Source organism: Cylas formicarius, unplaced genomic scaffold (genome assembly GCF_029955315.1).
Source record: "Cylas formicarius isolate icCylForm1 unplaced genomic scaffold, icCylForm1.1 PGA_scaffold_1__22_contigs__length_36826433, whole genome shotgun sequence".
In the NCBI taxonomy this organism is placed as follows: domain Eukaryota; kingdom Metazoa; phylum Arthropoda; class Insecta; order Coleoptera; family Brentidae; genus Cylas; species Cylas formicarius.
The window spans coordinates 10,660,261-10,684,308 of NW_026844264.1; the positions used below are offsets into that span (position 1 = coordinate 10,660,261).

General features: G+C 34.2%; 1 protein-coding gene across 1 annotated transcript in view; it reads left to right on the plus strand.

Moving 5' to 3' along the window:
* Window positions 1–24,048, plus strand: part of LOC132696324 (laminin subunit alpha-1) — a 218,221-nt gene that overhangs the window by 179,499 nt on the left and 14,674 nt on the right. The window contains exons 18-31 of the mRNA XM_060661083.1: window positions 4,898–5,034; window positions 7,075–7,302; window positions 7,353–7,529; window positions 8,237–8,529; window positions 8,582–8,840; window positions 11,596–11,761; window positions 13,697–13,909; window positions 17,398–18,352; window positions 20,783–21,024; window positions 21,077–21,355; window positions 21,511–21,701; window positions 21,764–22,017; window positions 22,907–23,128; window positions 23,188–23,350. Coding sequence (XP_060517066.1) covers window positions 4,898–5,034; window positions 7,075–7,302; window positions 7,353–7,529; window positions 8,237–8,529; window positions 8,582–8,840; window positions 11,596–11,761; window positions 13,697–13,909; window positions 17,398–18,352; window positions 20,783–21,024; window positions 21,077–21,355; window positions 21,511–21,701; window positions 21,764–22,017; window positions 22,907–23,128; window positions 23,188–23,350 — 3,779 coding nt within the window. The remainder of the gene's footprint in view (window positions 1–4,897; window positions 5,035–7,074; window positions 7,303–7,352; window positions 7,530–8,236; window positions 8,530–8,581; window positions 8,841–11,595; window positions 11,762–13,696; window positions 13,910–17,397; window positions 18,353–20,782; window positions 21,025–21,076; window positions 21,356–21,510; window positions 21,702–21,763; window positions 22,018–22,906; window positions 23,129–23,187; window positions 23,351–24,048) is intronic.

The window sequence follows — 24,048 nt, forward strand, 5'->3', positions numbered from 1 at the left end:
TTATCTAAATAAAAAATGCAGCTAAAGAAACTTTATTTGTTTTAATTGATCTTTTTTTTTTGGTTTCGCTTTATACCAGGAATATCTGAAAATAGTTTCTAAAAATATTTTTAAGTTTTTGAAATAACAAGTCAAATTAATTTTAAAAATCGAATTTTTTATTGTCAATTCAAAATTCTAAACAATCCTAAACAATTTCTCTAAAATGGAGTGCCGTTCAAAATTTCGTTTAAGTTCTACTGCATATGGGCATGATTGCTTGTTTTTCTTCACATCTTTGCCATCATTCAGTCATTTGGGAGGTTTTCGCGCCATCTTTTCCTAGGTCTTCCACTATTCGTTCCTGCCATACAATCAATGTTTTCATACCATTTTATCTTTCGATATAACACCCAGTCGTTGATGTTATCTACCCCGCACACCCTCCTAATATCATCACTTCTTTCCCTATCCATGAGTGATTTTCCTGCTATCCTTCTAACTGTTTTCATTTCCGTGGTCTCTAATATTCTTTTTGTTTTCAAGGAGAAACTCGACCTGATAGTTTCTGCTGCTCACCTATGCTCTTGTAGCCTAGTTCCATACTTCTACCTCAACGTATCCGCATCCAGATATATCAATTCCTAAATATTTGAATTTCATTTCCTGTTGTATTATTTTGTCCTCAACCAAAAGTCTGCATCTGATATAACTATAATAAATTGTTTGGCTGTTTTATTGAACTTAAAGATCATCTTCGTTCTCCGACACAACAACAGAATTTTCACCGAAAGTGAAATTCGAAAATATAAAGCTGAATATTCTACTAATTGTACAAGAAAAATGCTGAGTTCAATTTAAAGCAAAAAATAGTAAATTATGCGAAAAGTGTGGTAAACGGCATTTGTGCCAGTGCTTAATAAACCAGAGACTTAAAAAATTTACCCAACTTTGTGCATACTATACTTTTTCTACTTTCATCTGTAAAATACCTAATTAGACACCGATCTAGCGCGCGGGGAGCGTCACTTTTTCACGTCAGTTTCCTTCGGATGTTTTCGGATATATTTTCCTTGCTTTGAATTTTGACGTTTGTCAAATCTCGTGGTCATGTCAGTGAATGTATTTGTGTTGTTTTGCGAAAATGTACCCAAAAACTAACGGTCGTAGAAAAAGTATAGTATGCAACACGTTCGCTAAACTTTTTAAGTCACTCTTTTATTAAACACTCGCTCCGTGGCGCTCCGCTCGTGTCAAATAAACTCGTAAGTCAACTGCCGTTTACCGCACTTGTTGCATATTATACTATTTTCTACGACCATGACTTTTTGGGCCCATTTTTGCAAAATAACACCGATATGACTGTCAGAAACATCTCCGAAAATATTCGATTGCTCCCAAATCTGTGCGGTAATATTCCGGAATTCTCCGAAACGATTCGCAGCTATAGCTAGCCGCACACTAGATCAGTATATAATTAGGTATTTCAGAAAAGCCAATAGAAATAGTATATTATGCAACAATTGCATTAAACGGCATTTAAGTCACGAGTTTATTTGGCACGAGCAGAGCGCAGCAGAGCGAATGATTAATAAACGTGTTTCCATACTTTTTCAAAACAACACGAATAAATTCGCTAACACGGCCGTCAGAATTGACAAACGTCAAAATTCAAGCCGTGCGGTACAATCTCCGAAAACATCCGATTGCTCTCAAAAGCGTGTGGTCAAATCCCGGAAATGTCCGAAGTGGCTCGGGTTCATTGGAAACGAAACCGACGTGGTAAAGTGACGCTTTTCGTACACTAGATCGACATATAATTAGGTATTTTACAGAAGGGAGTACAAAATAGTACATTATGCTAGTGCGGTAAACGGCATTTGACTCACGAGTTTATTGGGTACGGCGGAATGCAGCAGAGCGACCGTTAGTTCTTGGGTACGTTTTCGCAAAACTATACATTCACTGACTTGAACGTCAGAATTGACAAACTTCAAAATTCAAGCCGTGCGATAAAATGTCCGAAAACATCCGATTGCTCGCAAACCCGTGCGGTAATATCCCGGAAACGTCTGAAGTGGCTCGGATCCGTGGAACGCAATACTCAAGTGGTAAAGTGACGCTTTCCGCACACTACATCGGTTTATAATTAGATATTTTACATAAGGAAGTAGAAAAGCAATTTTTTTCGTTTTCAATCTGTTAGGATATTGTCCCGCAATATTTTGAATTTTTCTATTCAAATAGTGACTGTGGTTATAACTTATAATCGACAACTTGGGTGGGTATTTCCAATTGGGTACTCGACAAATTCCCCGCGTTCCCGCAATTCGAAGCTTCGTGCAAATGTCATGTAATGATACTTACACTTCTGCGATACCTACGGGGGGAACAGTAGGAGGTTGTCAGTCGTCGTCGCGGTCCAGAAAAAATGGCGAGACATCTCGTCGGCACCCAGATCTCCCGATGCCATTAGGTTTAGTCGGACCATAAATTATGATCGACGAAGTAAATGAACGAAACGTCGACGACGGTTTTCAGCTGTCGACGTGATGGATCGCGACGTCGATTTTAATTGGGCGATAGAGCGACGAGGTTTAAGCCTCCCCCCTCCATTATTCGCATTATGCAACCATATCCGGGACACTATAATAGTTCGATCTTGCTAGAATATGTCTAAAAGTTCCACTCAGCTCGCTCGTTGAGATTCAGTAAAAATGTGTTTAACAGGACACTTGCGATTTAAAAATATATATATATTTTTGTTTCTTCTTTTGAATATTTATGACTTTAGAATATTTACGTCTTTAAAGCCTTTTTTTTGCTTCTTTCCAGTACAATTTTCCTTTTATGAATTTGTAGGTCTAAGAGACAAATCCGTTTCATATGCCTTGATGTTTTACCTGTAATTTTCACTGTACTGTTCTTAAAACTACATTTGAAAAGGTAATTATGAAAATATTAAGCATAAGCTGGTGAGTTTGTTTTGTATGGTTATACATTTGAGAAAACTTTTTAGCTCCCCATTTATTCTCATGCAGAAGCAAATACTCGGGTACATAAACGAGACAAGAAATGAGTCGAACTTAAAGAAATATTTTTGCATGGTTTAGTTTCCATGTTTGTGGCGATAGTTCCAACCAATCACATTATTTCATGCTTGGAAAATGCAATGCAAAAATATTTTTGTTTCATTTTTTAATAATAACGTTATTATCTGCTTGCTTCCTTGCCCTATTATGAATGTGTGAAAAAGTACTATAGCCGTTTCATATTGTCTTGATATTTTACCTACATTTTCACTTTAAATTTGTCTATAGGAAGTTTTTTATTGTGAAAATATTAAGCATAAGCCTTGGAGTTTGTATTATATGGTTGGAAATTTGAGCGAAGTTTTTAGCCCCCAAAGTTTTTCTCATGTAAATGAAAATGATTAGGAGTATAAAGAAGACAAGGCAATTCACTCATAAAATGAGTCGAGCATAAAGAAACATGTATGGATAGTTTAGTTCCCATATATGATTTGATGATTTGGTTGCAGCCAATGTCAATAACAACAGACAACAAAATTCGGGGTTCAAATTTGAAATGTCAAAAATCTCAAAGTGTACGTTTCAAATTTGATGTTTTTGTCGCAAGCTTGTCGGGTCTGGATCGAAAGTTTTTGATGAAAATAAATTTTTTTAATTAATAATTCTTTCGGGTAGTAGTGTATATAATATAACATAATATATATAAGACATATTAATTCATGATATTCTGACCATGAATGCAAATGATTTGGTCGTACCTCTAAAGGGACCCCTCTAAAGGGTCGCAGACCTGGCGATATATAATAATGCAATGTTTTTAAAACTACTTTAGTTTCTTTTTTTTTATAAGTTTTTATAATATTTTTAGCTTCAAAGTTTTTCTTGTTAAATCTTTGTATTTTTATCTTTTGCTTCTTTTGAGCACGATTTTCTTTCTATGAATTTGTAGTCCTAAGATAAAAAGCACTATAGCCGTTTCATATTGGGTCTTGATATTTAACCTACAATTTATTTTCACTCTAAATTTGTCTAAGTTTTTTCATTGTGAAAATATTAAGCTTAAGCTTTGGAGTTTGTATTATATGGTTATAAATTTGGAACAAGTTTCAGTTAGGTGCATAAAAAACATACCACAAGACAACATAAAGAAACATTTATATTTCGATAGAACCTATTTCAATCATTTCGTTCCGACCAATCACGTTATTTCAAGCAGAGTTTTCAGTTTAACTATTTGATTAATATTTAGAAATAAAACGCTTCTCAAATGGCAAAATCAATAACAGCAAATAACCAATTTCGTCGTTAAAATAGGCCTAGGCCAAGTCAACATTTTTAGGCATCATAGTAAACCCATATACAAGAAAAGAAAACAGAAAATAAGAAACAATTCACGACAATTCACGTTATTCCTTCAAGGAATAAAAATGAATTTTGCATACCTCTAACGGCCGATTTTTTTGGTTAATTGTGTCATCTTGTATTATTATTCCTAATTGTGCTCTTTTTTTTGCATAATTCCTTAATTTAGTGACTGATAGAAAATAGTTACTACAAAGTATTTTTAAATAGTCTTTTGTAGTAATATGTTGAGAGTGAGTAGTCCAAGCTAGGCTTAACCAATTGATATATATATATATATATATATATATATATATATATATATATATATATATATATATATATATATATATATATATATATATATATATATATATATATATAGTGAGAGAGAGAGAGAGAGAACAAGAATTTACAACATATATATATATATATATATATATATATATATATATATATATATATATATATATATATATATATATAATTTTTGTATGTATTATTTTGTGATTAATGAAGTTCAATAATTCTTATTATATTCGTAGAATGCGAGCCGTGCACAAAAAGGGGACACGTATGTGGCAAGGGTGGACGTTGCGTATGTCCGGACTTGACCATCGGAAAGGAGTGTGAAAGATGCGCTCTCAATTCTTGGGGTTTCGAACCTGGAATTGGATGTAAGGTAAGTTACTAGGTACTACACAGTACTAGGTACTAGGTACTAGGCAGTACATCTCTCTAAATCTTTATTATTGTGTAGATTCATAAAGAAAATGTCACAAATTGTTATTTTTTAATTTTAGTATTACTTAAATCTGGAGTAGTCTTTAAATTTTCAACAATTAAAAACGATATTCTGGTTAGTTTTGACGTAGAGTCCCTGTTTAATAAAGTTTCTGGTCTTGAAACTCTCAACATTATTTCAGATATATTAAATCAAATTAATGAACCTCCACAGACTACTGTAATATTATCTACAAATTTTCTGGATTCCTGCTGCATCGGTTGTTTATAAATATTACTTATTTCCAACAGGATGCTTGGCGAAAAGTCAGCAAGTTTTATTTATAAACAACCGATGCAAGAGGAATCCAGAAGATTTGTAAGTGGAATCAAACTTTCTGATCTTAATTGAAAAATGCTTTCTGGAACATGTTTTTCTCGTATCGGTTAAATTCAATTCATTATCAATCATTGCATATATTTATGGAAACTTTTGAGAAGAAAGTGTCAGAATAGTCAAGATTGCCTCCAAGATTTTCTCTTTTTCTATACACACATTATTAGATATTCTTATTAATAGAAAATCAGACCTAACATTGGGTCATTCTGTTCAAAGAAAACGTACGCACACAGACCGATACCATCCATCACCATCCGATCCAAAAAACATTGGTTGTCAACTCTCTTGTTTACAGAGTTGTAAAACTCTGTAAACAAGAGAGTCACTGAACCCAGTCTGAAAGCAATCCAACGCTTGCCACTGTCGCCCTTCCTTACATTCAAAATACCACTGACCACATATTAAAAGTTCTTAAGAAATATAAAGTTAAAACCACATTTACCACTTGTCCATAAACTTCTCAACATCTTCGATCCGTCAAACACAAAATTCCGTTCGAGATACCAAGTATTAACTAGAATAAAGGAACATGAACGGCCATTACATCAAATCTTCGATAAATCCAAACAACCAAATAATCGCGACTCAGGCTTTATATGGTCAGCAATATAGGAATTATTTTTATTAATTCTATATTTCAAATATTTTAGATTTAAGCTTACTAACTGACGATACATGCCATACATCACACTGTGAGCGGATTTGATTACACAATTTTAACCTTACAATAATTGGTGAATTACTATAATAGTCAGTATGGGTATTGTCGACGTAAAAGTTTAGGAAATTTCGTTTTATACACGCCGGAGCATGAATATTAATTTGATCTAATAATACGGTAGCATTAATCATATTATTTATAAATTTGTACAACAAAAATACTGCAGAAACATTTCTTCTATTTTGTGGAGAATGAAGATTGTATGATTCCATAATGCCTATCTTTGGTATGTACATTTAGTACACACCAGTTTCACGGTAATACAATGTTTTACGACGTATTAAATTAAAATCCTTACATTTTTCCATGATAAATCCATACATTTTATTATATCAAAGGTTACACCAACATCTGCACAACTCCAGCCAACACTGTTCCCCCAATTTAATATTTAAAATCAACTTGTTGCCTCTTTCTAGTACAGCTACGCACAAAACATTCGTCAGTTTTAAAATTTAATTAATTTTTTATAGTCCCGTTCTCTGTAAGGCTTTCCTAAGTTTTATACAGTCAGTGTACTGTTTAATTATAGTATAAAGTTTTCGAATGCCAGCATATAAAAGTATTATTAAATCATAAATTAAAGTAACCCAATCAATAACCAAAAGAGAAAGCAATGGACCAAGATTGGAACCCCGCGTAACACCTGACGTTGCATAATAGTAATTGGAGTAGTCACAACAACTCGATGTATTCTCATATACAAATATGATTTTAAAAAATTTACCAGGTTATTATAAAAACTAAAGTATGTTCATCAACAGAAACTCCGCTGTCCTATACTAATTTGTATCTTACGCATCAATCAGTGAAAATGTGTAATGTGTCATTACATGCGTTATAATATCTAATAAAATTATGGTTTTTTAAATTTACAGCATTGCAATTGTTCTACGACCGGCAGTTCAACGCATCAGTGCGAGAAAACTCACGGTAGATGTCTCTGCAAGCCTGGCTACGAGGGTGACAAGTGCGACAGGTGTTCCTTGGGTTATTTCGGCTATCCTAATTGCAGGCAGTGCATGTGCAATCTCCACGGTACCCGCGAAGCCGATTGCACGAACAGCACTTGTGCGTGCAACGAAGATGGCAGCTGCAATTGCAAGGTAAGCGGTCTTAACGTTCAGCTAAGTATTTTGCGAGCACATTTTTTAAGGAAAACGTACGGGGAACCAAATGCGGCTCGTGCAAGAACAGCACGTTCGGCCTTGCGAAAGACAACCCTAGGGGTTGCACGGATTGCTTCTGTTTCGGTAGAAGCGACAAGTGTGTCGATACTAGATACAACTGGGACAAGATTAGGTTCGAGAAGGAAATCGAAAACAACGAGCCGGTAAGAAAATTAAAAGAAAATGTTCCCTATCGTGATACTTTGTGCTTTTCTTTTCTAAATGTAGATCAGAAATAGTTCAGGTATTTATTGTCGACAGCTAAATTCTGGAAAATGTTGTAAAATGTTTTTATTGGTTTCGGCGATAAATGTTTATTTGGAAAGAACACTTGATTTTTAATTACTGTTTCTAAATGAAAGTTTTCAATAAAAATATTTATTGCTAATTAAATAATATTAAGTAATATAGGGGCCACAAATACTATAAAATTGATGTACCTCAGCTATCTCCATACACTTAACGCCTTTTTTGATAAAAATGAAATAAAAATAAGTTATTTTAAAATATTATGTGAACAAAATTCACAATTTTTTACATTACAACATTACAAATATATTATTTATTATCGTATAGATGATGGAAATGTATAGATTGTTCCAACTTTTTTTAAATATAAACATAAAAAAATAACGACAGATTAAAGTGCAGGCTTAAGAGTGTTTAACAAAATCTTGTCAGAAATGATCGAGTATTGTTTTTTTGAAAAAGTCCATGTTGAAGCATTATATTCATCACATGCCCATTTCTGACTCACCCGACCCGCAACGTGTCACCAGAAAACTTTATGGACCTAATGGATAAAAAAGTGCCTTACCATCTTTAGGTCGGCCGAAATGTATTGAGTTGCGTCTTCTTTTATTATCCCCAGATAAGTTCCGACACCATAAGCTTGCCGAGACAATTCGTTGGCGATGTCACCAACTCCTACGGCGGCTACCTAACCGTAAAAGGAACCGGCGGCAAATTCAGCGTATTTTTGACCGGAAATCAAATTTCGCTGAGATCCGAAATCAGCTCCAGCGAGCTGAGGATCAGCGAACAGTACTGGTCCGTCACATCCGGCGATATATTGCCGGCCTGCCAACACGCATTGTCTAGAGATTGTTTCATGCTAATCCTGCAAAACGTGACGTCGATTATCATCCAGGGGCAAAACATGGAGTAAGCGGAACGTATGGGTGAAGGTTGGCGCTACAACTTCCGGTTGTTGCAGGATAGCAGAAGTTCTTCTGGATTCGGCCAAACCGTACATCCCGTACAATCGTACAAGTCACTCGATAGAAAAGTGCGAATGTCCGCCGGAATATTCCGGTCTGTCGTGTCAGAATCCGAACAAGGGTTATTATAGACACTTTCCGGAACTTCCGGAGTTAACGCACACCTTTTGGATCAACAACGTGATCGGAATCGCGAAAGCCTGCGAATGCAATCAGCGATCGCTTGTGTGCGACCCGAACACTGGCCATTGTAAGGTAAGTTGTCGAACAATAATGCATTATTGGGGGCACGTGAATATATATTTTACTGAAATTATACTGTACAGGGTGGTCGAAATTCGAGAGGCCTCTATGGCTTTAAGTATTTGCAGTATAAAGTTACGTTCTCGATTTTCGAGAGAAGTCGAAAACCGAAAACCGCATCGTGATACGTCACGGCATTTTTGAGCTGCAGGGTGATTCTCAAAAATGTGCGATTTTAAACGCCCTCTATAACTTTTTTAATCGTAAGAATAGAGTTTTGGGAAAAAACATTTTTTAAGTTTATTTACCCGTTTAGTTCCCGAGATATCTCACAAAGTTATATTTCTTTAAATTGGATGCCCCCAATTTTTCTAAAAAATCAGTTTTCTATTAAAATTTCCTGTCGCAGGATGTGCCACACACCTATTTTTATTAAATAGTTTAAGAGCTAGTTGCAATTTATGATATTTACCATAGTGGGCGCTGTGCTCGCCCTAAATTTGTAGATAAAATTTTATTGTTTTTTTTTTCATACAAAATCAAGTTGGCTATGACGCGAGGGGACACAGTACTTTAACTTCTAGTTTACAATAATTACCAACCCTAAAATAATAAACGAAAATAAAATTATTAAAAGCAATTTTTTTATTTAAAATTTTTATTAATTAAACTATGTAACACTTAAAACCTACATCTAACAAGTTTCTTTAATTCTGAAACAAATGCTCAAATTGGCGGCTGCTTTATTGTAAACATATCCGACATCTCCTCTTGACGCCGTCTGTCGATTTCTGTTACTTTCAATATAACATTTTATCATGTCGTATTTTCCAATTTTTCAAAAATTCACGTTGTTAAAGTCTATTTCAGAAAGGTCCAGAGTAAAAAAAGAGACTACAGAGTGACTTAACGAATATTTAATGCATTTGCATTGTTTACCATCGGCGTTTTGTTCTATTTATGGGTTTTGTCTGTTGTTATCCGTTCGCCAACACCGAAAATGGTGTGCGAAAAGCGTCAAAAAAAATTATGTTAACAAAATAATGTGTAATGTTTTAGAGATTTTATTAGATTTTAATTTGATTCGACAAACTGTTTTGAAGACACAAGATGTTTAATTCATAATTCCAACATATAATAACATAAATGTCACAAATAGATTTTTTATTTTATAACAATATTTGTTTTTGTACGTTTTGTGCGTTATATACTCGTTTGTGTAGTTTACCATGACTTTTAAGTCTTTTTTTACTTTAAAAACATCTGCATTTGATCCATAGCACTCCCCAGATTGAAATTTTCAAAATTTATGTATATAATTTTGAAGTTCTGCGCCAGGAGGTGATATCATTTAATTCAGAATATTATTTTGTATTGTTTGTTGTATTGCATACAAAAAAATTACCTTAGGAAATTAAAAAGTTATGGCCCTTCCAAAAACATCCTGTATCTTGAAAGCGGCCCCAAAGTCGACGATTCGTGGACACCCAGTACAAAGTATTAGGTACCTTTATTTTTTATTAAAAATTATGCCAAAAATAGATTATACGGAAATCAGATTGTAAAAAACTTGTCTTCTCTTAACGGTACAATTAACGAGTCGAGAGTCCGATGGATATAGTAAAGACCCCACATTTTCTCCTGTCATTTAATGAGATGCTGGACAGCTTTTTGCCAGTTCTTTGGTGTCTCAGTGAATTGAACAAACCAGTAGCTTAAGTCCTTTCATATTTGTGTACATTTGCCATATTGTAATAGTTCCTTCTTTATTAAATTATCTTCAAATTGAAATATTTTTCGGATTAACTAGTTGACAATTTATGTTTTCCCCAAGTTAAAGTTGGAATCGTAAGTGACAGCTTGGATCATCCGTAACTACTTCTGCATCGGTAGGAAGATATTTTATCATTCATCAAACTAGCGTTCAAAAACATCCGAATTCATGTCCTCGTGGTAATTGCCTTATGACACAACTGAAAAGTTAGCATACCTTTTCAAAATGCATTTCCTCTTCGCTTCCAATATTTACGATTATAAGCATTTTTTCTTTTCCTGAAGGCACATTTATACCCGTTTACAGGCCTTCCATAAAAGCTTGTGGAACACTCGTTATATATTTGTCTTATCATATTGTTATTGCCGAAAAGTGCTAACATAACAGATTGGTATGATTTAATTTACTTCTTTCGTCAAGAAAATCTCTCTATTATTTTTTTTTATTTATTTCTTCTATCTTGTACAAAAATAACGCGATTTCTATTAAAACATACATTTCTATGTTAGACAGTGAAAGATATTTCCTTTGTTAACTCGTCAAAATGTCAGGACTGAACTATTTTTCATAGACACTTTAAATTTCAGGCGTTATAAAAGCATTATAAAAAAAATTATCAGAATAAATTGTTCTTGTCTAGAAAAATGATTTTTTATCAGAAACATCGAGTCGTTTCAAAATTAAAAATTTGACATTTATGAGTTTATGAGCATAAGAGCTCCTGAATGAAAAAATGATTTGTTTGTGGATTTGAGTGGAAAAAATGTAGTCAAACTTACCCTTTAAACGGTAATAAAATACAGTATTTTTTATCGTAGGAGATTATTTTAAACTCGATGAAATTCCTCACAAAAAATAGTCAATAAAATCGAACTAGTCTATTTAATAAGTTTGGCAACTTTGATCATGCTTTTCTATGATTTATCGTATGGCAAAGTTCCAAAAAGTTCAAAATGAACGATAATTTTGACAAACAAATCGTCGCGTTTTCAGAACTGCTCGGACCATACCGCAGGAGCATATTGCGAACTGTGCGACATCGGGTATTACAAAGACCAATCCGAAAATTGTTCGGCATGTTTATGCCCGTCGGAAAAGGAAAACAATGCGGAAAGTTGCGTGGCTAAGAAACACGACTTCGTTTGCAACTGCAGGAAAGGTACCTAACTTGAAAATAAAAATACCGACGCGTAAAGTCCGTTTCGGAAATGTTCGTTTATTTGAACTGAGGTGGCTTTTACTTGATGAAAATCCATTTATCAAAATAAATAAGAACTAAAAGTTCAGATTTTCAGATATTATGACATGACAATTGTTTCGACAATTATCAAATTTGATAACAAAAATGGAAAAAAAAATTGATAAAGACACGGTGTTGTCGAAACAATTGTCATGTCATAATATATAATTTCGTGAAAATCTGAACTTTTATTTCTTATTTATTTTGTTCGTTTATTTCTTTGTGTGCAGTGGTAGAACCTGACAGTCTTAGCCGCTACTATTTAGGTTGCGCGTATAAATAGGAAGGGAAAATGCTGGTAATTAACACTTACTTATGCAGAAGATATTAAATGCAAAAGTTGTTAAGCATGAGAAAATAGATGTTATTATATATAGTACTTCATAAGTATCTCAGAGGCCCAAAACTCCCTAACTTTAAATTGCACGCCCGGCATATTGTTTCATTTTTCGAGTGCTGAGAAATTTTTATGGTAGATTTCTCCAGGTTTGGCCTATACTTAATATTTTATCTTGATTACTTTAAAAATGTTGAAAGATTATTATTTACATTATTTTTAAAAATACGCCCCATAACCATTTTGACTTGTGGTGATCCCCTGTATCGTAAACGCAAAAATCATTTTTAACCAACCAATTATATTATTTTGAAAGATGCAAAACATTTTTTTTTTCAAATACGATACCCTATATATTATTCTGTGGTGTGATACATAATTTAATTCTACACCGATTGTCTATGACTTTAACTATATCTCTTTTTAACTATTTTCTAGTTATTTCGCATTTTCTATAAAGAATCAATCATACGACAAAGTTCTTTCTAGTTAACATTGATTTTGACAGAGCTTGTTTGTTTTTGGTTTTATATAAGTTATAGGAATTAGGAGACTTTGGAACTGACTACTTAAATCACTTGATTCGAGATAATTGGGTTTCCACTTCTAAGGAGTCAAGGAACTCTGAAATACGGTATCACAAAAATAGTAAATTTTGAAATTTCCCAAAAACATGCTGATACTGGCTGTTAGACTAAAAATAAGGAACTTAGGTACTGTGAGATACTCATGAAATTACCTCTATAAACAAACTCTTGTATTTAACTGTTTTTCAGAAATATAAACTATAGATATTAAAGAAACCCGCCATGGCGAGCTACCCTTTAAATTCCTTTTTGAATATAAACCATAAGCCAATATCAGATCTAATTTTTAAAATAAGGGAAAATACTATGTAAAACTTTAACAACTCCACACTTATTTGATTACACAATAAAATTCATTAGTAGTCTTATTGTTTTCCTGTTAGGTTTTATTTTTTCCTCTTTTGGTGTTTGTTTTTATGGCCTCTGGAAGTTTCTTTGAAAAATTAACACCAATGAACAATTTTTTAATTTTGATAAACAGCTAATTTGAAAGACAGATAAAAAATTTACTAGTAAACCTGGATTGTTAAGGCAATAATTACCAACTCCCAAGACAAGAATTAAGCGATTTAGTACAAAAAGGTTTTATGTGAGGGAAAATTTTTTTTCTTATGGATTCCCGAAACAGTTTCTATCTCCGAAGAACATCACCAGTCCATCTTAAATGAACATTTTATTTGTGAGTTTATTGTGGTAATGCAGGCTGAGTACTATAAAAAATGTGGAATTATGACCATACGAAAAAACTTTTATGAACAAAATCTTTTGATACTAAGTGTACCAAAGAATATTGTATCTACAGGAAAGGCTTGCTCAATTCATGACAGGTTTTATGGCCAAAAATGTCAGGTGAATTTTGGCGCACACAAGAAATTAACAAATTTATCCTGAAACCCCATTTATCATTATTCCTGCCTGGTCTACATGTAGGTTATACCGGAAGCAAGTGCGAATACTGCAAAGACGGTTACTACAGGGATAGGTTCAGCAATCTGTGTGTCGTATGCAGTTGCAACAGGTACGGAAGTTTTTCGGACGCCTGCGATGAAGACGGCAGATGTCAATGTAAAGAAGGGTTCGTAGGGCCTAAATGCGGCCAGTGCAGGAACCAGAGAGAATATATCAAAGACGGAGTTTGCACTCGTGAGTCTGCACTGTAGTTAGCTGGAAAACGTCCAACGATGATCATTAGACTGAGTCAAAAAAATCGACTATTGTGTTTTATGAAAAATATATCTATAAAATCATTCATAATGACAAAAAAATTGTGAATGTTAATGTATTTTCAATTTTTTGTGCATAATTGCAAGACAAACCGTTTTCAGGAAATCGAACCTTAACCCATAATTTCCCAAGCATACAAAAATAAGAAAATACTTTTTTGCTCTGAAATTATTTATTTTGTTGCACTTAAGAATACATTACATGTGTCAAAAAAAAATAAAAACTCGAAACATACAAAAATATACCGGTGCGTAAACGAACCACTGGGCTTTATTAGCATGAACAATCATGACGTGACCTTGATTATTAAAACGCACTTCATCTATGCCAGGTGCAAGATTTCTTTGAGTAATTGTTTTATCAGTTTTTAAAAGTCGCAAAGCAATGTAAGATTTAAAATCAAATAATTCACTTCGTCATCAAAAATCTACCTGGGAAATCTTTAGTTCGGTGACAATATTATACAATTTCAATGTATTCACTACTAAACTATCCAGTGAGTTACAAAATGAAGGCCACCACCATTTTTTTCCAAATACCTGGCACCTGTAATTAGCAATTCCGTTGTCATGTAAATCTACCCCACCCATATATCTATTGTATTGGGCAATTACATAAGGTTGGGGTATATTTACATCTTTCCGTTCTTTTTTATTATAGCGTTTTACATTTTGGACAGGATCTACACTAGAAACATTACTTGCCACATTTACAACTGAATTGTCGTGCCAACGGACAATAGAAATTTTTGATTCAGATTCATGTGCTGAAAGATAGGATCCGCGGTCTTTTTTCCAAATGATTTAAAATTTTCCATTGGACATTTATTACACAAAAATTACAAATAATTTCATGATTTACTGGATTATCTACAAGAGAAAATAGACTCATGACAACGTCGCCGCTAAGACCAAGATCAGAATGAGGTTTATTTTGAGCACCACCATATGGAAGTGAATAAAATAGGTACCCGTCAGATGAACAAAGGCACCAAAGCTTGAAGCCAAAACGAACTAGCTTACCCCTTATAACCATTTTGCAGGAATTGTGGCCGTCATCAAAAAACATAAAAAAATATTTCAAGCGGAGCTTCTCCAGAAAGCCTATTTTTTAGTTCCTCATGTGATCTAAATTCATCGTATATATGTGTGTGAGTGTACTCAATCTGACTTTTCTTCCATTTGACAGTAGAGGCAAGCATGTCGTTTGCAGACAGCATACGTCTTCTTTTGAATTTCAGGCTTTTATCATCTGATGAGTCCCATTCAGGTTCAGCAGTTGGTGAATTACAGGACAGCTGTATAATTCGGTGAATATAACTCGAAAGTTCCAACTATATCAGTTGGTTCCCCAAACTCTTGTAGATGTTATGTTATCGTTCATATCTTCTTCGTCAGTCCACGTCGGGTGGACTATAGACCGCGTCAATATGTTCTGTAAATATTTTTTCACATTATTTTTAGCATAAATTTACAAGGAATGGAATGCTACAATACATAAGAATTACCTCGGAAATGCCATATTTTACGAACTGCAACGTTCACTGCACAAGGCACAAACTAATACTAAAGATCACGCTAATTGTTGGATGTTTATTCTACATGCGCTGACTTGTCTAGACTTGCAATAACAAAGTTTTGTTTCACAGATAAAACCAATGGTGCATTCACGCACCAGTAAATATTTTCAAAAAATAAAGCATAATCAATAAAGTATTTCCAATGTATTTTTTCTGCGATGTAATCTATATGCTATAGACTTAACAAAAATGGCAATGCAAATCCAAAATTTTTTTTTGTAATATTTTGGATTTACTTGAAAATGTGATACAAATTTATGTACCCCTTTTGTTAACTTTTGAAATCATATATAAGATCTTTCCTTTACACATAAATTAGCGATTTCTACTGTTTTATATCCTTTAGTAGCGATAATAATAAAATTTCTAAATGGATGTGCCAAAATATTTCCTGAATGTGAAAAAAAAATCATATAATAGGTGCTGCATTAACGCACCACTGGGACAAAATGGGTTAAGCATTAATGTTATTTTTATAATTTAATTGTTCCATTTTAGAATTATATAACTAACAAACAGCTCTTTATACAAAAAGAACAATATTGATTTCTAAAGGGAATTTAATGTTCTACAAAAAAGATCCTTGAATATTTTTTTATAAAGTTATTTTTTTAAAAATTATTCATGATGAAACTTGAAGAAAAAATGAAATCTTTGTTTATATTCACCCAAATTTTCCCACTCAATGCAATAAATAACTTTTATATTGAGTTAAATTTACGTATTATTATGTTATCCATTTATAACTTTCAATGAATAATAAAACGAAGAAAATTAGGATTTCTTTTTTTTCTTCAAGGTCAATCTTGAATAACTTTAAAAACAGTGCTCTTTTTTATATATTGAGTCATTTCCAAATTCCAAATAATGTTTAAGGCTTCATATAAAGCTATATTCAAATAAATATTTTTATCTCATAATATTGAGCGCTCGAAATTTCAGGTTTTTTTTTTCGTCATTGTGAACGATTTTATGGATAAAAGAAAATAGTCACTTTTTGGTTAGTCTAAGGGTTATAGCTCTAGGACCTCGCTAACATTTTTGTACTGTCTTTTTTTACCATCAAATAACAAACATTACCGACTCTCTATCGAAAAATTAAATATAATAATCCTTTTTGACAAATGACAAACGTTGTCTCTTAAGGAGTTAGAATCATCCGTATTTCCTCAGTTATCGCTTTATCAGGACTATAACTCATTAATAATAAAATAATCAACAAAATCACGTTCCAGAATGCTGTTTTACTGCTCTAGAAAATATCGTAACTCATACCAAGTATACAGTAAGTATTCACACTATACGGCAATTGTGGCCAAAATGCCAAGGTTTACTTCTGTGATATATGAAGTTCTATTAGGGCAACTTTTTAAAATTACTCTCAGGTTGTCTCATAACTGTTAAACGTATCAAAACTTGTGTATGAATAAATTTTTGGTCACTCTATATAAGATAGGAGATTGAGATATAAATGTGGTTTATGGTTAAACTTTATTTATTTCACTTACATATATCACAAAAATTAAAAACAGGTTAGTTTTGGTTGATAAAATTCAAATTTTTTATTTGGCTAAACCCAAAAAATGTTATAATATACAGGGGTTTCCATCTTCAATAAATACAACTTTGATGGTTTTAACACTTTTGAAGCAACCCGTATTAGTATAAAAGTAATTTTAGAAAGTTACCACACTTGCTTTGAAACTACGTGAAAACTTTGTATTTTGGCCGCAACATTCCGTGACGTATAGAGTGGAGAACCCTGTACAAATTTAGAGGACTAAATATGTCGCTCCAACACCGTCAACTGGTATTTTTAACCCACTAGGTTGCGACGAATGCACTCAGCTTTTGTTTAGTGACATTGACCGACTGACGGCAGCTATCGAAGACGCCTACGATTTGTTCAAAGACGGTTTACATCCGCCATGGAAAATATTAGACGGACTTATCAAGCGAAACAAACAGCTATCGAAAACGTTCAATTACAAAATAAATAAGGCGGAACAGATTTTGACTCTGTCAAACGTCAGCGCTGACGAAGAGACCTTGAAACGACTGCTGGGAAGAACTGAGAGTCTCAATGCCGATGTGATGACGTACACAGACACATCAAACCATTTAAAAAATGATTCTGATGATTTAGTGATGCATATAAAGTCGTTTCAGAAGAGGATACGCGACGTTGTCGCTACTTTGGAAAATTTTGGAAAACAACAGGTGGACCTGAAGGGAGCGCTAAAGAAGGCCAACAAAATCTTGGGAGCCATCAACGAGAATCTGTACGTTGTAGACGTACAAGAGGAACATCACTTGCACACCTACACTTATTGCAACAAGGTGGGCGAGGAAGTGGATAGAATATACCAGATAACACCGCCGTTGCCGTTCGAGCTGTTTTCCGAATTTAATAAAAAATTGAACGATATAGAAGCAATCACAAGAAAGGTGGCGGAAGACAGCGACTTGGTCAGCTTGAGGAACGATCAAAGCTTCGTGATAATGACGAACCTGAAGCGTAAAATCGAACATCTGACCGGTTTGAAAGAAAACAACGAAATGAATATCGAAGAAATCGAAGTCAGTATGAACGCTATCGCTGATGTTATATCGAAGATCGAGAGGAACTGCGAAGATATGGCGAGCATTGAATTCGATGATCTCGCCGAAATGCAAACGAAACTGGATACGGCAAGAGACGAGAGCGACGATCTGGAAGAGCTCTTTCTTCGGGCTGCCGAACATGTCGAAGAACTGGAAAATACTGTACGGAATTATCAAAAGTAAGCAAATAATAATAACATTTAATTACTATTTTCACAGATATTAATTATATCTATTTTACCGTAAAAACCTGATTATAGTTAGAACTAGTTACTTAGAATAATAGCATACATCATAATATTTAGGTTAAAACTAGTTTTTGCTCAGCATATAAGTAAATTCCAGGTGTAACTCAAATCACGTTTGTTGTGTACCAAAATGTATACTTTTATAAAACAAAAATTAAATGAAACAAATCAAAGACATTACTCAAAAGTTAGTTATACAAAAAACTCTAAAACTAGTGAATCACTTCATGGAAAAATATCTAAAAGTTCCCCTCGACAATATCGTTTATTTGTTTCTGCATGGTTATAGAAGCATATGTTACTGTTGTAAGTCTTCTGGTAAAAGTAACGTGCAAAATCCACTGTATTTGGGTACTTGTTTAACTTTCACAAACTTTTCTTTCGAAAAGTCAAATTCTGATCTGGAACAAATAGAGATAAATTACCTGAGAGTTGCTAATGAAATTTAATTATTATTCTTATGATTTTCCCTCTTTTCGATGCCTTAATATTATTAAATATTATTATTCTGTAACCTCTGGGAATAGCTTCTTTGGCTGAGCTGATGACTGTTCCGTTAAATCGTTTGTGGAAAAAAAATGCCAGTTAGCTCTTCCATAGTTCAGGTCTCGGGAATGATTTAATGATAGGTATGGCAGTTCCAATTTCAACTAATGTAGAGCAATGCTGGAAATGCGGCAAGTTAGTCAACACCTTGCGGGATGTTAACAAAGCAGATATCTGAGTTAGTTTCAGTAGTCCATGCTGCCGACCTGAATGTGCTCATGTTCTTGGCGTCACATACTATTTCAATATTTTTTTCTTCAGCCTATCCTATCAGGCTTCCTCCATTGTCGTCAGAGGTGTGGTATTTCTAGAGTTTCTGGCGGCGTTAAAATCGCCAATGTACACGGCTGGATGGGGAGCGTTCTAAGCACTTTTTGGGATCTTATCACAACTTCGTGGATATTAAGGGCTATACAGGATTCCACGAATAGCGGCGATTTCTACGTCTTATCACATATGTCATATGTTGCTCCTATCAAATCAAAATCTCCCTCCTAACTTTCAGCATGTTTCTCCTGATTATCGACGAAGTCCATATCCATCCATCTTTTAATAACATATACAGCCCATTTAGCCTTACTTATTCCCTCTCTGTTTGGTTGGCAAATATAGATCGAGCGTCCGAGTTTTCTAATCAGTAAGACCTTAGGAAGACTGAGGAAGACTAAGGGATCCGGAATCGCCAGTTGGTGTTAGTTTCTGCTACTGACACAAAGTAGCCTTACACACCACCGGCTGTTACCAGATATTTATTAAGTCTGCTTGGCTATTCATTTATGAATGTAGTATAAGTTAGGAAAAGAGACCCCTTTCATTCTCACTCTTTTTGTGCTGGAAAATTGCACACAAATATTTATTACTAATTAAGGTATATTTAGGTATTTTCTTGAAGTTTCGGTTTTCAATCTGTCTCTGTTTAATAGCAATATGTGTTGCTTCAATAATGTCAAAAAATTGTTCAGCAAGAAGATAATATTTATAAAATTTTTTCTAGTTCTGGAAACTATTTTGTGTTTTTGTTTCGTTAAGCTAAATAATTCTAAATCTTTTAAAGCTTCTATATTATAACGATCTTCTTTAGTCTGTGAATTCCGCTTCCTGTACTTCAGCCATCAATTTATTTTCCACGTATTATGTCATAACGGTGCTGTGACTTTCTTTCTTTTCTATTCTTTTATTTCTGTTCTATTTGTAAGATCATTCCCATATAATTTCATTTTTCTGCTGATTATGGGCAACGTCAGACATAGTAATCCTTAGAGTAGGCGGTACAGCAAAACAATCCCCCAGCACAATCCCAACAAACCATCAAATGATGTGCTGCACCCAGCATGGGCTATGATTTACTAGCTTAGTAAAACTAGTTTTACCTAATAAAATTTAAGTCGTACAAAATATTGAGTTTTAAGGAAGCCTATCAGACAATTCTATTTACCATTACAAATCTTCTGGATTTCTCCTGAGTCGTCGTTGGTTATTGATAAATTGAGCTTGCTGTCGTTTCGTCAAGACTTGTAAATAGTATTACAGTAACTTGTGAAAGTTTCTTTGAAAAATTAACTGCAAAGGATTCATAGAACTAGTTTTTCCTATGAAAAACAGGTTTTAACAAAAACCTTTTTTTTTACACTAGCATATGTGAGTTTTGTCGCTAGTGACTGTTTGAAACCGCTTTAAGAATTCACCCTAAGTAAAGCAAAACATTTTGTATTAAAATTTAGCAGGATTGGCGTGGTACAACACTCGGAAGACTATTACTTTGATTAGTTTTACTCCGTTCTTTAAATTTGAGTGATGGTTTATGGATATTTTCAGCATTTTCAATTTTACAAAAGACGAGTGGAAAACGATAAAAGCCAGTGGCGCGTACGAAGAAATAGCGAACGGGATTAAATCGGCCAGGAAAATTGCAGATGAAGCCAGAAAGCTGTTGTCCACTGCTCTTAATATTTTAGACCCCAAGGATTCGGATACGTTGATAGACAAAACCAATTTAGCTCACGCTCAATCGGACAGGCTGAAGCACCGGATTGTGAACTTGAAGGATATCACGAACAGTGAGCCATAATTGATTCTGTCGAAAAATTGGTACAATTAACCTACTTGCAGGCTTTAACGCGATTAAAAATAAACTGGGTGATTTCAAGTACCAACTGCTCGAAACCGGCAAAGCGAACAACGATTTGAATCAAGTATTGCGCAACCTCGAGTTCCGGATAACTAGTCAGGGGGACACGGTTGAAAAATTGTACGAGGTAATTCAAAATAGTTCTGATATCTCTGAGCGGATGAGGCTGATCGACAAGAGAATATCCAATTTGAACATTTCGACCAGGTACGACTTGTTTAAGAAGTATCAGGAGTATCTCAACTTGACTTCCAAGGAAGGTACGTATACTTCAATTACCAAAGAGAACTTGAACTTTCTAAAATCTGTAGGAATAGGTCGTCATAATATCGTCATATTCATAATAGCATTTTATGTATTACTCCTATCCTACAGAATTACAAATATGTTTAAATATCTCAACTATTGATTTCAGAAATCGATAAAATGAAAGACAATATCACGAAAACCGAAAAGTTGCTGCGGCAAATATTCAAAAGTCTCGAAGTCTCTGGTTCCGAGAATCATCGGGACGACCAAGACAGGCGACCCGACTTGGAGGCGGTAACTTCTCGAATTAAAGAGTTGCAGAATAAAATCTTGTACGCGAAGCAAGTGGCAGACTCGGTGAGACCATATAGTCGCGTTATTTCTAACCCAACAGATCTACAATAGTTTTGCGAATTTAGGTCAATGTCGCGATCGGTCTATCAAACTGCTCGATGTACTATAGTTTATCGAAAACGGAAGTGCTGAGGAACATGGCCATCACGTTTAAGTGTATCAATTGCCACCTACTGACATGGGAAAATCCCCAGAGCATTTTAAAGCTCCGAATTGCGAACGGCAGAGCCATACTTACGCTGGACGACGAAGATCAAGTGGAACTTTCCACCGAGAAGGACGACTTTACCAAAATGGAAAGAACTTTGTTTATAGAAAGGTAAGCGTTGAACTGATGAAAATGTTTGCTGCCCTAATTAATCACCATTCAATTGAGCTCATTGCTACTTGCTAACCTCTCAGTTCTGATAGAAATGATGTATTTGTCGCTTTGAAAGGAAATAAATTTCATAAAAGAAACATTAGTCTCCGCACTCTAGTAATTTTGGACCACCGAGTATTTTTCGTCGATATAGTCAACGTTTTCCAAAATAAGTGCGCTTGCATTGGTTGGAACCAATTTTATCCCCACCATAACGCAAAATAGTCAGAATAGTACGTAGAAGAGTGATTAGCGATTTAAATTTTTTAAGGTGATGGCGTTATACCTGTCGGGTTTTAGGCCTGCGAATATTATTTGGATATACAGGGCGCTTCAAAATTAAAAACAAAACTTCGAAGGTTATATTTTTTAGACAAAAATAAGATTTTTATAGGTAAAATTATAGTACGCCACTGATTTTTTTATTAAACAAGCTTTTTTTTTACTTTTTAAGTAATTCACTTCGATTTAAGAAAATAAAAATGAACTAAACTAAACCAAAACAAAAAAACAAAACAACAAAAAAATTCCGAAATCTTCAAAAAATCAGTAGCGTGCCACCATTTCATCTATAAATATCAATGAAAGAAATATGGTATTTTAATTACGCACAGTAAACACGCAAAATCTACGCTTCTAGTCTACGCGTTTTCTTTTGTATCTTGAAAACGAAGTAAGTTAATACATCAGTTTAAATAAAAAAATAACTTATTTTTGGCTGATAGATATGTCCTTCAAATATTTGCACTGAATTTTGAAACACCCTGTATAATATCATTACATTAGCTGTTGGTGTATATGGTTTTTGTATTAGTAAGCGAGAGTTCAAAAATTTTTACTCCTCCAGAGTAGGTTCTCTGCTTCAAATGAAATTCGACGAAGACATCAACTGGCGAAAGGTTCAGATCGGAAGCAAACTGTTAGTGATAGATTCAGGTGACTACATTCAAATAGGCGACGGTCTTATGACGCAAGCCAACGCGTACGTCTACAAGTTGACGATTAACGACGATGACGTAGGGTTGTGGAAATTTGCCAAAACGTGGGGCAAATGTAAGGGGCTGTCCAGGTAAGATCCGAGCGTCAATTGGGTGGTAAACGGTACTATCGCGATATCTCATCTCTCAGAGCCAACACACGGGAACGCGAAGGTGCGAGACCTTTCTACTCGGGAAACGGATATCGAATGTACGGAACTGCACCTCGATTGACGCCCGCCAAATTCAATTTGAGATACGACTTTGCCACGTTCGACGAGAACAGTCTCATCTATCTCGCCCAAGAAATTGAAGTAAGTCAAGTTTCAATAACAAAACGCTTAATATGAAAATGTTGGGGGGTAGTACACTAAATATGGATCTGAAAATTTCACTTTTCACTTTCTTCCTAGCCCATTGGAAGTTTGGTTTTTATTTGGTCACCATCGAAGCCCAAAATATTTCCCTAGACGATATGAGTAACAGTAAGCCTGATGTTTTTTTAAACAACTATTGCTATAGGTGATGGCACCAAAAGTTAATTAAGGAATTACAAACCTTTAATTTATTTTAATTTTGTATATACAGTGTGTATAATTTTAAATGAATATTACTTTTTTGAATTCTATACCAAATTCTAGACATATTTTGTCTATACTGTATTATACCTAAGTCTAACCGTTTTTGACATTTTTAATTTTATATGCGAAAAATAACGTTTGCAACATGCAAATTTCTCCATTCGGAAGCATGTATTGTTTCAGCTGAGTAAGTTTCGTTGTAGATAAATAAGGTTGTATATGCTTCATATTTTTACTTTTTGAAATATTTCCTTTCAAACATTTGTCAAACACAAATAATATGCTGTTGCCATACAAGTTCAGTTAGAGTAAAGTGGCTGTGACGGCGTTTGAACAAAACAAGTGCTAAAGTGCTGCCACTATGATATACCATTTCATAGTTGACCATAATCTTGCCGATGCGCTTAGGATGAAAGATTATGTAAATGTAT